This window comes from Erinaceus europaeus, chromosome X (assembly GCF_950295315.1).
Source record: "Erinaceus europaeus chromosome X, mEriEur2.1, whole genome shotgun sequence".
Classification (NCBI taxonomy): Eukaryota; Metazoa; Chordata; class Mammalia; order Eulipotyphla; family Erinaceidae; genus Erinaceus; species Erinaceus europaeus.
In genome coordinates, this window is record NC_080185.1 from 127,408,277 (window position 1) to 127,422,597 (window position 14,321).

General features: G+C 46.5%; 1 protein-coding gene across 6 annotated transcripts in view; it reads right to left on the reverse strand.

Annotated features, from left to right (window-relative positions):
* The window catches only part of STS (steroid sulfatase), a 114,643-nt gene that overhangs the window by 50,431 nt on the left and 49,891 nt on the right, over positions 1-14,321 (reverse strand). For 3 of the 6 annotated variants that reach the window (XM_060183101.1, XM_060183102.1, XM_060183100.1), the window contains exons 9-10: positions 13,920-14,041; positions 4,611-5,803 (exon numbers count right to left, since the gene is read on the reverse strand). In XM_060183101.1, coding sequence (XP_060039084.1) covers positions 5,460-5,803; positions 13,920-14,041 — 466 coding nt within the window. In that variant the 3' untranslated portion in view covers positions 4,611-5,459. Of the gene's footprint in view, positions 1-1,917; positions 2,524-4,610; positions 5,804-11,582; positions 13,211-13,919; positions 14,042-14,321 lie in introns of those variants that run through there. The other 3 variants (XM_060183103.1, XM_060183104.1, XR_009547541.1) reach the window with 2 other exon arrangements.

Consider the following 14,321-nt stretch of genomic DNA (forward strand, 5'->3'; position numbering starts at 1 on the left):
GAATGGAATGGAATAAAATGGACCAGAATATAATAGAATATAACAGAATATGATGGGTAGGATAAAAAAGAATAGGGAGTTGGTTGGTAGGGCAGCGGGTTAACTTCACATGGTGCAAAGCACAAGGACCGGCGTAAGGATCCTGGTTCGAGCCCCCGGCTCCCCAATTGCAGGGGAGTCGCTTCCCAGGCGGTGAAGCAGGTGAAGCAGGTGTCTGTCTTTCTCTCCCTCTCTCTGTCTTCCCTTCCTCTCTCCATTTCTCTCTGTCCTATCCAACAATGACAACATCAACAACAACAACAACTATATTGAACCCAGCCCCTTGTGCCTGGGAACAGGTGCACTTAGCCAGGTGTGTCACCACCTGCTCCCTCCTTTTGATTTTAAAAGCGAAGGAGCAAAGGAGAGAGTTTTTATTTTATTTTATTATTTTATTTGTTTTTGTGGGAGGCTCTGGACACATCATAGGCAGGGCAGGAAGTAGATCACCTAACCTCTTCGTTTTTAAAAAAAATATTTTTCAGTGAGCAACAGTGAAAGGTTACAAAAAGATGACAGATATAGACCCCAGAGCCCTGCTGAGCCCTGGCTGCTGGGGATGGAACCTGGGTCCTCAGAGCCTCAGGCAGGAGAATCTGTGTGCAGAACCATTATTATTATTATTACTATTAATTTCCCCAGAGCCCTGCTGAGCTCTGGCTGCTGGCGGTGCTGGGGATGGAACCTGGGGCCTCAGAGCCTCAGACAGGAGAGTCTTTTTGCGGAACCACTGTGCTGTATCCCCAGTCATTATTATTATTATTATTATTATTTTCTCCAGATTCCTGCTCAGCTCTGGTCTTTCTGGTCCCAGGGCTTGAACCTGTGTCCCTTGCCTGTGTTCTGCTCCGCTCTGTGGGGAACCTGGCCCTGGCCTGGTCTTTTGTGTCCACATTTTTTTTTTTGCAAGAAGGAGGTGCACACACACCCTGTCCTTCTGGGCAGCTGGGTTTGTCTGCATCCTTCCCCAAATCTTTGATTCTTGTAACAATGCGTGTGTGTCTCTGTATTTTCTTCATTTCGTCCAATGTGGTCTAACACCCTCTGGTCATACATTCCCGTACAGCATGCTCTGAATAGCTACGAAAAGCCACACAAAGCCTCTTTCAAAACCAAAACAACCCCCACCCAATCCAACCCAACCCAACCCAACCCAACTCAACCCCAACCCAACCCAACCCAACCCAACCCAACCCAACCCAACCCAACCTCCACCCAACCCAACTCAACCCAATCCAACCCCAAACTAAATGAAATGAAACGAAACGAAACCCAACCCAACCCAAACCCAACCCAACCCAACCCAAACCAACGCCAAACCAACCCAACCCAACCTAACCCAACCCAAACCAACCTAACCCAACCCAAACCAACCTAACCCAAACCAACCCAACCCAACCCCCACCCAACCCAACTCAACCCAATCCAACCCCAAACTAAATGAAATGAAACGAAACGAAACCCAACCCAACCCCAACCCAACCCAACCCAAACCAACGCCAAACCAACCCAACCCAACCTAACCCAACACAAACCAACCCCAAACCAACCTAACCCAAACCAACCCAACGCAACCCAACCCAACCCAACCCAACCCAACTCCCACCCAACCCAACTCAACCCAATCCAACCCCAAACTAAATGAAACGAAACGAAATGAAACCCAACCCAACCCCAACCCAACTCAACCCAAACCAATGCCAAACCAACCCAACCCAACCCAACCCAAACCAACCCCAAACCAACCCAACCCAACCCAACCCAAACCAACCCCAAACCAACCTAACCCAACCCAACCCAACCTAAACCAAACCAACAACAAACCAACCTAACCCAACCCAACCCAACCCAACCCAACCCAACCCAACCCAACCCAACCCAACCCAAAAGCATGTTTATTTGAAAGCTTGAAAGCCTGAACAGCCCAAGAGTTAACAGCAATCATTATCGATAATCAGCAGAAATACGCCCGGGTATGTCTTCCAGCATGGTGGAAGAGGAGGAAAAAAATAATAAGAAGAAAAGGTTCGCAGTTTCCTGTTGCCTGTCAGAAGCCAAATATAAATTTTGGATGCAGAATGGTTGAAACCAAGGTTAACTACAGTGATTACACACAGGTCTAGTTTTCACTGAACGAGGTGTGGAAATCTGCCCCATTCACCGAAGTGAGGCCGGGTCAGCCTATTCTGCCACTCAAGGAAGATGGGTCCTGAAATGAGAGCAGCCTAGAATGTTCCAGCTGTGACCAAGGACTGTGAGCTCAGACTGGTAGGGACTCAGAGGTCACACAGGCTCCTGTGCTGAATGAACAGACATATGTACAGATATGGGCCCTGGGTGAGATAGACGGGGTTGACAGTTAATGGTATTTATGTATTTTCCCATATGTGGGAGCTGCTGTCTGACCTGATCCAGTTTTCTAGTCCTATTCCCAACTCCGACACCATCTCCCCAGACAAGACTTGCAGCCCACTTGCAGGTTACCTGTCGGGCTCAGGTGACAATGACGAAAGTCACAGGCTGGGGGTGTGGATCCACCTGCCAACACCCATGTCCAGCAGAGAAGCAATGACAGAAGCCACAACTCCCACCTGCTGCTCCCCAGAAAGAATTTGGGTCCAGGCTCCCAGAGGGATAAAGAACAGGGAAGCTTCCAATGGAGGGGATGGGACAGGGGACTCTGGGGGTGGGAACTGGGTGGGATTGTCGCCCTGTGATCTTACAATCTCGTTCATCACTAAGAAAAAGAATTGTCATTGAGCAATTCTTTGGGGGCACACAGCAGTGACACATACTTTACAAAATCAGAGACATTTTTGGTTACTGATGGCACATTTTCTGCAGGAAATGTGTAACGTCTGACATTCCCCTGGCACCTGCCAACACTAGCATTGCATCGGTGAATTGGAACTCCATGTTTCTACACACCTGAGGTGGAGAACTTTAACCCGGGAAGGCATCTAATGACAGTATTTTTCTCGCTACATAATAACCTTTGAATTTCTGCTTGTGTGAACTGTGGTCCTCACTATCGATTTTTTGGTGATTACAGGGCTAGGTGCTGGTGTACCCAGTTAAGAACACACATTACAGTGCAGAAGGATCCAGGTTCAAGTCCCTGGTCCTCATCTGCAGGAGAGGGTAAGCTTCATGAATGGTGAAGCAGGGCTGCAAGTGTCTCTCTGTCTCTCTTTCCCCCCTTCCCTCTCAATTCCTCTCTGTCCTATCAAAGACAAAAAAAAATAAAACACATTATTATTTTGTTAATATTTATTTATTCATTTTCCCTTTTTGTTGCCCTTGTTCTTTTATTGTTACAGTTATTATTATTGTTATTGATGTCTTCATACATATTGTTATTGATGTCTTCATGACAGAGAGATATGAAGAGAGGAGGGGAAGACAGAGAGGAGGAGAGAAAGACAGACACCTGCAGACCTGCTTCACCGCCTGTGAAGCGACTCCCCTGCAGGTGGGGAGCCGGGGGCTCGAACCGGGATCCTTACACCGGTCCTTGTGCTTTGCGCCACGTGCGCTTAACCCGCTGCGCTACCGCCCGACTCCCGATAAAACACATTTTTTAAGTAGAAAAATTAGAACAAAGTTTGGAACAGAGCAGGATATGTGATGATATGGGAGAATCATGTACAAATAATGTAGAATGGAAAAGAAAAGGATGGAATATAGTAGAACATGGAAGAATAGAATATTGGAAAATGGAATAGAAGGATGGGATGGGATAGAATAGAATAGAATGGAACAGAACAGAATATGCTTGAATAAAATAGAATAGTGTAGAATAGAATTAGAATAGGATAGGATGGGATGGGATGGGATGGGATGGGATGGGATGGGATGGGGTGGGGTGGGGTGGGGTGGGGTAGGGTAGGGTAGGGTAGGGTAGGGTAGGGTAGGGTAGAGTAGAATAGAATAGAATAGAATAGAATAGAATAGAATAGAATAGAATAGAATAGAATAGAATAGAATAGAATAGAATAGAATAGAATAGAATAGAATAGAATAGAACAGAATATGCCAGGATGGGATGGGATGGGATGGGATGGGATGGGATAGAATAGAATGGAACAGAACAGAATATGCTTGAATAAAATAGAATAGTGTAGAATAGAATTAGAATAGGATAGGATAGGATAGGATAGGATAGGATAGAATAGAATAGAATAGAATAGAACAGAACAGAACAGAATAGAATATGCCAGGATGGGATGGGATGGGATGGGATGGGATAGAATAGAATGGAACAGAACAGAATATGCTTGAATAAAATAGAATAGTGTAGAATAGAATTAGAATAGGATAGGATAGGATAGGATAGGATAGGATAGGATAGGATAGGATAGGATAGGATAGAATAGAATAGAATTCCTTGAGGTTATCTCTTTGAGTATATAGTTTGAACTGGCAAATGTTTTCAAATTTGGTGAAATTATAAGAAGGGAAGACTGACTTGAAGCCATCCCAATTTTGGAAAAAAAATATATAAAGCAAGTTGAGAATATTCTAAGGATAATCACAGAGATAAACACCACATGAAAAAACTAAAGGAAGAATGTCTGAAAGCCCTACCAGGATTATTTTTTAATTTTCCAATCTTGGTACTGTAAAAATTAAATGAAAGTTATAGGGTGATGGTGGTCTGGGAGGTGGCGCGGTGGATAAAAGCAGCGGACTCTCAAGCATGAGGTCCTGAGTTCAGTCTCCAGCAGCACATGTAGCAGAGTGATGTCTGGTTCTTTCACTCTCTCCTTCTATCTTTCTCATTAATAAATAACTAAAATCTTTTTTTAAAAAAGAAAGTTATAGGGTGATTATAAACTATGACAAGCTTAGCCAAGGAGTACCTCTGACTTTAATTTTTGTGCCAAGTAGTCTATCAATAAAAGAAAAGTTTAATAAAATTTCTGATACATTGCAGTCTTCTGTTAATTTAGTAAATTTGTTCTTTTCATTGAAAAAAAATAGAGTAGGATAGAATGGAAGAATGGAATGGAATAGAATAGAATAGACTATGCTAGAATAGAGTAGAGTAGAGTAGAGTAGAATAGAACAGAATCAGGTGAACAGTCTAGAATAGGATAGAAGGGGTCAGGTGGGGGCTCACCTGGCTGGGTACACCTGTTCCCAGGCACAAGGACCCAGGTTCAGGCCCCCTGGTCCCCACCCGCAGGGGGAAAACTTTGCAAGTGGCGAAGCAGTATTACAAGTGTCTCTCTCCCTCTCTGCCTCCCCCTTCCCTCTTGATTTCTGACTGTCTCTATCCAATAAATAAATAAAATAATTAACCAAATCCTGGGTGAGTGTACACAGAACCCTTTTTCCCTGGGCCATGCCCAGTGTGTCTGCACAGGTAGGAGAGAGGTAAAACTAGAGAAGAAAGATTAGTAAGTGAATGTCCTGTCCTATTTCTCCCGGTCACACTGGCAAGACAAGCCACAACACATCTGCATCCAGGGCTTCCAGATCATATTCCAGAAAGACAGCTGATTGGGGACCTCTTGCAGGGTCTCCGTGTGGCGGTCTACTTCCTGTCGGATGGTCCGTAGGATTTCCCAGAAGCGGGGTTCCGTGTCTGGGGTCAGTGGTTTCCTCTCTCTGGGGTCCACGGACAGATCAAAGAGGAGGGGTGGGTCATGCTGGGTGACAAAATGACCATGACAGAAACACACGTGGGTCTGGAAGCAGCCGTTGGCACCCTCCGGCGTGAATTTGGGCGTGAAGAAGAAGGCTTTCCAGATGGATGTGTCTGCAAGTCAGAAGAACAGACGTGGGCGTCCTAAGCCTACAGGCCACGGACAGGAAGGCCACGGGCTTTACGCAAGCAGCCATCAAGCCAGGGACAAAGCATTTGCCATGCTCAAATGTCCACGGAGAAAGGATGGAGACTTAGCAGGAAAAAAAAGACAAGAGGCTCATGCATTCCCTTGTCCGATTTGCATTTCTTGCAAAGGTAAACATCTCACTACTCACGCAAAGACTTGTACGGAGATGAAAAGAGACGCCCCTCCCCGGGGACCTTGGTGGGGGATGAGAGTGTTATGTAGAAAACTGAAAAAAATGTGACACGTGTACCATTAACTATGAATGACCCCAATAGAGGGGGTAAAAAAGAAAGGCACCCAGTGGAATATTACTCAGCTATAAAGAAGGGTGAAGTCACCTTCTTCCCTTCCTCTTGGATGGAGCCTGAAGGAATCGTGTGATTTCAGATCAGCCATAAAGAGAAGGATGAAGTGGGCACAGCTATATACAAGATACTGGGTATGATACAGCAAACCCTAACAAAGGCACTTTTCAAAGTTAACCCAATTACCAAATAATGTGATGATAACAGTAACTATCCATTGTCTTCTTGAACCCTAAGACAGCAGGAACCTCACATCTCCACTACAGAGCCTATATTTCCCCCAGTCCCAGAACCTTAGGGTGGGGCCCACTTTCCTGCATGCTTCTCCCAATCCATATCAAATAATATTGCATCTGCTGATCACAACCTAATCAACGCAACGAGTGTCACCTCAACATGCTTCAGCTCAGACTGTGTCCAGAGACTTCACGTGTGGAATGACAACCCTTCAGCTTCATCACTTGGGTGAGACCTTTCCTTTCATAGTATTCTCTGATTCCATCCCAGGTGGTTCACTTCCTAACAAAGTCCCCAAACCTAGATATAGACGAGGTCCCCTGACATAGACCATATATTCACAGGTATCCATAAACTAGGGCAAATATATACCTGAAAGCAGAAGTACACAAGAGTTTGCAGTGAGTAACCCCCAACACTTCATCTGCACTACTCCAACCTCTGGGTTCATGATTGCTCAACAATTTCTTTGGCTGTGTCTGTTAACTCTCTTTTCTTTTTTTTTTTTTTTGGGGGGGGGATTAATGTTTTACAGTCAACAGTAAATACAATAGTTTGTATATGCATAACATTTCCTAGTTTTCCATATACCAATACAACCCCCCCACTAGGTCCTCTGTCATACTTTTCCAGGACCTGTACTCTCCCCCGCACCCACCCACACCAGAGTCTTTTACTTTGGTGCAATACACCAACTACAGTCCAATTTCTGCTTACTGTTTTCTCTTCTGATCTTGTTTTTCAACTTCTGCCTGTGAGTGAGATCATCCCACATTCATCCTTTTGTTTCTGACTTATCTCACTTAACATGACTCCTTCAAGCTCCATCCAAGATGGGCTGAAAATGGTGAAGTGACCATTTTTTTATAGCTGAGTAGTATTCCATTGTGTATATAGACCACAACTTGCTCAGCCACTCATCTGTTGTTGGACACCTAGGTTGCTTGCAGGTTTTGGCTATAACAAATTGTGCTGCTATGAACATAGATAGGTATGCACACATCTTTTTGGATGGGTATATTTGGTTCTTTAGGATATATCCCCAGGAGAGGAATTGCAAGGCAATAGGGAAGTCCACTTATAGCCTTCTGAGATGTGTCTGTTAACTCTCTTTTCAGCCACCAGGTTCCGGATGCCAGCAGGATGCCGACCAGACTTCCCTGGACAGACAACCCTCACCAATGTGTCCTGCAGCTCAGCTTCCCCCCGAGACCCACCCTACTAGGGAAAGAGAGAGGCAGACTGGGAGTATGGACCGACCAGTCAACGCCCATGTTCAGCGGGGAAGCAATGACAGAAGCCAGACCTTCCACCTTTTGCAACCCACAATGACCCTGGGTCCATGCTCCCAGAGGGATAGAGAATGGGAAAGCTATCAGGGGAGGGGAGGGGATATGGAGATCGGGAATTGTGGCGGGAATTGTGTGGAGTTGCACCCCTCCTATCCTACAGTTTTGTTAATGTCTCCTTTCTTAAAGAGAGACAGAAGGATGAAGACAGGTTGATCTCACTCATGAGCGGAAGACAGAAGGATGAAGAGGAAACACAAAGGGTTCCTTCCTTCCAGTCCTGGAACATGATGGTGGCGGCAGACGGATGTGGGGAGGTTAGAGCGTTATGTGGAAAACAACTGTGAGAAATGGACCCGCCACTGTATTTTACTGTCCGTCAACCAGTAATCCCACTAATAAAGGGTTCTGTGTTCAGCCCCGTCTCCGGACGCTGTTTCTCTCTCAAAGTCTGGGCTGGGCGACGGAAGGAATCGGGAATCCAACAGGAACCCCAAGAAGGAAAGGACGGAGCTGGGAGAGGAGACGCAGGGTTGGAAAGTATGGGGCGGGTGGGGGTAGATAGAACAATGGTTCTGCACACAGACTCTCCTGCCTGAGGCTCCAAAGTCCCAGGTTCCATCCCCTGTGCCACCATCAGCCAGAGCTGAGCAGGGCTCTGGTTAAAAAAAAAAATTCTTTTTTAATCTGGGGGAGGCAATTATTAGTATATTTTGCATATATTTCATTTTCTTTTAAGGAGAGAGATAAAGGTTGAGAGAAAGAGATAGAGAGAAACACCAGAGCCCTGGCTGCTGGTGGTGCTGGGGATGGAACCTGGGGCCTCAGAGCCTCAGGCAGGAGAGTCTGTGTGCAGAACCATTATTATTATCATTATTATTATTATTTCCCAGAGCCCTGCTGAGCCCTGGCTACTGGTGGTGCTGGGGATGGAACCTGGGGCCTCAGAGCCTCAGGCAGGAGAGTCTGTGTGCAGAACCATCATTATCATTATCATTATCATTATCATTATTACTTCCCCAGAGTCCTGTAAGTCCTGGCTGCTGGTGGTGTTGGGGATGGAATCCAAAAAACTTGGAGCCTCAGGCAGGAGAGTCTGTGTGCAGAAGCATCATTATTATTATTGTTATTATTATTATTATTTCCCAGAGCCCTGCTGAGCCCTGGCTGCTGGTGGTGCTGGGGATGGAACCTGGGGCCTCAGAGCCTCAGGCAGGAGAGTCTGTGTGCAGAACCATTATTATTATTATCATTATTATTACTATTATTATTATTTCCCAGAGCCCTGCTGAGCTCTGGCTGCCGGTGGTGCTGGGGATGGAACCTGAGACCTCAGAGCCTCAGGCAGGAGAGTCTGTTTGCAGAATTATTACATTATTATTATTATTATTATTATTATTTCCCAGAGCCCTGCTGAGCCCTGGCTGCTGGTGGTGCTGGGGATGGAACCTGGGGCCTCAGAGCCTCAGGCAGGAGAGTCTGTTTGCAGAATTATTATTATTATTTATTATTATGATTATTATTATGATTATTTCCCCAGAGCCCTGTGAGTCCTGGCTGCTAGTGTTACTGGGGATGGATCCCCAAAACCTTGGAGCCTCAGGCAGGAGAGTCTCTTTGCAGCATCACTGTATCTCCCCAGCCCTGGGTGGTGACTTAATAATATAAAAGACCCGGGTTCAAGCCCCTGGTCCCCAGCTGCAGGAAAGAAGCTTCACCAGCAGTGGAGAAGGGCTGCCGGGGTCTCTCTGTCTCTCTCCCTCTCTATCTGCCCCTCTTGATTTCTGGCCATTTCTACGCAATAAACAAATAGACATAATAAAAAAGCAGAGAACCGGTCACCTGGGAATGACGGATTTGTCACGCAGGCACTGGGCCTCAGACATAACCCTGGTAGCAAGTGGTAAATAGTTGAACAGTTAACATACAGGACCTGTAATAATAATGATGATGACAACAACAACAACAACAATAATAATAATGACCGGGATGCCTTCCTCGGCCTGCTAAGTAACTCATGGGCCCTGGCCTGGGAACATCTCTATTCAACCAGGTGTACCACTGGTTGGCCACTTATTCTATTATTATTTTTTTTAATTTATTTTTTATTTAAGAAAGGATAAATTAACAAAACCATAGGGTAGGAGGGGTACAACTCCACACAATTCCCACCACCCAATCTCCATATCCCACCCCCTCCCCTGATAGCTTTCCCATTCTCTATCCCTCTGGGAGCATGGACCCAGGGTCATTGTGGGTTGTAGAAGGTAGAAGGTCTGGCTTCTGTAATTGCTGCCCCGCTGAACATGGACGTTGACTGGTCGGTCCATACTCCCAGTCTGCCTCTCTCTTTCTTAGTAGGGTGGGTCTCTGGGGAAGCGGAGCTCCAGGACACATTGGTGGGGTACTATACAGCAAACCCTAAAAAAAGGACTGTTCAAAGTTAACCCAATTACCAAATAATGTGATAACATTAACTATCCATTGTCTTTTTGAACCCTAAGACAGCAGGAACCTCACATCTCCACTATAGAGTCTGTATTTCCCCCAATCCTGGAACCTTAGGATAGGGCCCACTTTCCCGCATGACTGTCCCAATCCATATCAAATAATATTGCATCTGCCAATCGCAACCTAATCAATGCAACGATTGCCACTTCAACATGCTTCAGCTCAGACTGTGTCCAGAGACTTCACATGTGGAATGACAACCCTTCAGCTTCATTACTCGGGTGAGACCTTTCCTTTCATAGCATTCTCTAATTCCATCCCAGGTGGTTCACTTCCTAACAAAGTCCCAAAACCTAGATATAGACCAGGTTCTGTGAGAGAGAGAGAGCATATGTTCACACATATCCATAAACTACTGCAAAATATATACCTGAAAGCAGAAGTACACAAGAGTTTGCAGTGAGAACCTAACACTTCCTCTCCACTATTCCAACCTTTGGGTCCATGATGGCTCAACAATTTGTTTGGCTTTGTATGTTAACTCTCTTTTCAGTCACCAGGTTCCAGATGCCATCAGGATGCCGGCCAGGCTTCGCTGGACTGAAGACCCCACCAATGTATTCTATTATTTTTAATGATTTTCATCAATTTATTACTGCGAGAGCAAGGGAGAAAGAGAAGCAGAGCCTCTCTCTGCCTCCTGTGATGCTGGGGATGGAACTCAGAGCCTCACACTTCAGAGTCCAGTACTTTCTTCCCTGAGACACCTCCTGACACAAATTATAAAACTTCCAATCAATTGATTGATTGATTATTGACTGGAGAGAGAGTAGAGTTTCCCTTGGGTTCTGTGATGCTAGGATGGAACTCAGGGCCTCTTGCTTGAGAGTCCAGCCTTTTATCCACTCAGACACCTCCCAGGATGCTTTATGAAACTTCCAATAAATTGATTGATTGATGAATAGAGAGAGAAAGAGAAGAGAGGGTGAGGATACAGAGCTGGGGTGGGGGGTGAGGCGTGGTACTAGACCCTGTCACCTACCCATCTTGTAAATCACTATTCATGTGCCGTGGAATAACGGCCGTGACAAATCACAAACTCCGTTTCCCTTTCTCTCTCTCTTTTCCCCTTCTCTCTTTCCGTCTAGCTCATCAGTCTGTTTGTTGAATGACTTTCCTGACCTCAGAAGGCCTTGGAGGGCTACCACATAATCCCTTTCCACCCTAAAGCCCCACCTGCTCCCCTCTGATACCCAAATCAGATCATGTCATTGTTAATTTTTGTGAATTAAAGTAGACAGCTTCTTCCCACATGAAGACCCCTAGTTCCATGCACTCTGTTCCTACCTTTAGGTTTCTAATTGTTAGACAATCCGACACCGTCTCCCCCAGACAAGACTCGCAGCCCACCTGCACGTTACCTGTCGGGCTCAGGTGACAATGACGAAAGTCACGGGCCCCTTGGAATAGACCTAAAATAGACGTCCTGGCTTCTTCCCACATGAAGACCCCTAGTTCCATCTGCTCTGTTCCTACCTTTGGGTTCCTGGTTATTAAACACTTTGTCCTGCTTTATATCTTAATGCTTCTCAGACACCAAGTTGCAAATGCTGCCGTGACGCCAACCTGACCTCCCTGGGCAGACGCCCTCACCCGTGTGTCCTGGAGCCTCCCCTCCCCAGAGCCCTGCCCCACAAGGGACAGACAGACACAGGCTGGGGGTGTGGGTCCACCTGCCAACACCCATGTCCAGCGGAGAAGCAATGACAGAAGCCACAACTCCCACCTTCTGCTCCCCAGAAAGAATTTGGGTCCAGGCTCCCAGAGGGATAAAGAACAGGGAAGCTTCCAATGGAGGGGACGGGACAGGGGACTCTGGGGGTGGGAACTGGGTGGGATTGTCACCCTGTGATCTTACCATCTTGTTCATCATTATTCAATCACTAATAAAACATTAAAAACCAGACAAAGCCCTGAAGGCACACCAGGAAATGGATCGATCTGATGGGACTGGCTGAGTAAACCCTTCACCACCCGCCTCCACCACGGATCCACCCCGGCAAGAAAGAACGGCCAGATGTCAGCGACAACTTTCTACCCATGAATCTGTCCCCTTTTGTCCCCTTTGAGGAGACTGATTGCACAGCTGAGAAGCACGATGCCCACAGGTCCAGAAACTCAGACACCAGTTTGTGAGCCAGAAAGAAACTCAGGACACGCAGCGGAAGCCACCTGTTGTGGGCTGGGACGGTGGCCGAGGGTTCGAGAGACCAGCACACTTCTCTTTATTATGGAACTTTTCCCTAACAGAATGAAGGGGGTCAGAAAACTCAGACCCTCTCACCCTCTCACCCTGCAGCATCCATAGGTTACAAACACCCGCTTTGCCCTAAAGCGCACGGACTCTTTGATTCAATGTGGAGACCTTTGTCTAGACACCTAGGCCCCCTACCCGCTTCCAGACGCACCACCAGGACCAGGGGGCAGGCTCTACAAGGATGGCGGAAAAGAAATTTGGATCCAGGCTCCCAGAGGGGGAGAAATGTCAGGGGGAAGATGCCCAGAGGGCTCTGAACCCCAATTTCATCAGGACCCGGAGAGAGAGAAGCGGAAAAAAGGAGGGACACTCGGAAGGAGTGACAGGTGGAGGTGTGGCTGAGACAGGAAGAGAAGGCAGGACCAGAGGGGAAAACATGGGCAAAGATATATAAATCTAGACAGTCGTAGAAATAATCGTCAGCCCATGTCTGTGAGCTTGGGAGAAGCAATGCAGGTTCCAGTGGAGGGGATGGGAACATGGGACTCTGGTGGGGGGAACGGTGTGGGATTGTCTCCCTGTTATCTTATGGTTTTTATAAATCAATACTAAGTCACTAATAACAGAAGTAATTCCTAAATCCAAAAATTTAATTAAAAAAAAAAGGCTGAGTGAAGGACTTTCCTTTTGTAAATTAAACAAATATATATCTAGGGGCTGGGCGATGGCGTACCTGGTTGGGCGCACATGTTGCAATGCGCAAGGACCTGGGTTCGAGTCCCCAGTCCCCTCCTGCAAAGGGAAAGCTTTGTGAGTGGTGAAGCAGGGCTGCAGGTGTCTCTCTGTCTCTCTCCCTCACTATCACCCCTTTCCCTCTCCATTTCTGTCCAATAAATAAAGATTTTAAAAAAATCTATATCTATATTTATTCACAAATGAGATATCTATATCTGTATCTGTCTTTATTCTATGTTTATGTCTAATCTATATTAACATCTGTCTATATCTACTATCTATATCTAGTCTATGTCCACATTTAATATCTATCTATCTATCTAGTCTATGTCCAATATCTGTCTGTCTGTCTGTCTATCTATCTTGTCTATGTCCATGTCCAATCTATCTATCTATCTATCTATCTATCTATCTATCTATCTATCTATCTGTATGTAGTCTACGTCCATGTCTAATCTCTATCTATCTATCTGTCTATCTACCTATCTATCTATTGATCTATGTCTAATCTATGTCTACATATGTCTGTATTTTACCTGTCCCTGTATCTGTATCTTCACAAGGAAATGTCTCCTGTAAGGGCATCTCTCCAGGAAAGATCTAGAGATGGAGAGAGACAGAAGAAGACACAGCAGCATGAACGCAGAGCCTGGCGGTCAGCACTGAGCACAGTTCTGGAGAGCAAGGTCCTCAGACCACAGTGTGGATGCACCCTCCTGGCGCCAACCCACGCCGAGCGAGATGCAGGGCAGGCCTGTGTACTCACTGTTCTGGGGGTGCCAGCGCACGGCGTTCAGGTAGGAGTTGCAGTAGTGAAAGAGAAACTCGTGGTCCGAGCACTGAGTTTGGCCCTGAAGCAGGGGCATCAGGTCTCGTCCGTCTATGACCCTGCAGAAGGAAACGGGGCCACGTCAAGGGTCAGGGAGCAAGTCACCTGGGAATAAAAACAGGGGCCAAGGGAGTCGGGCGGTAGCGCAGCGGGTGAAGCGCAGGTGGCGCAAAGCACAAGGACCGGCGTAAGGATCCCGGTTCGAGCCCCGGCTCCCCACCTGCAGGGGAGTCACTTCACAAGCGGTGAAGCAGGTCTGCAGGTGTCTGTCTCTCTCTCCCCCTCTCTGTCTTCCCCTCCTCTCTCCATGTCTCTCTGTCCTACCCAACAACAACGACA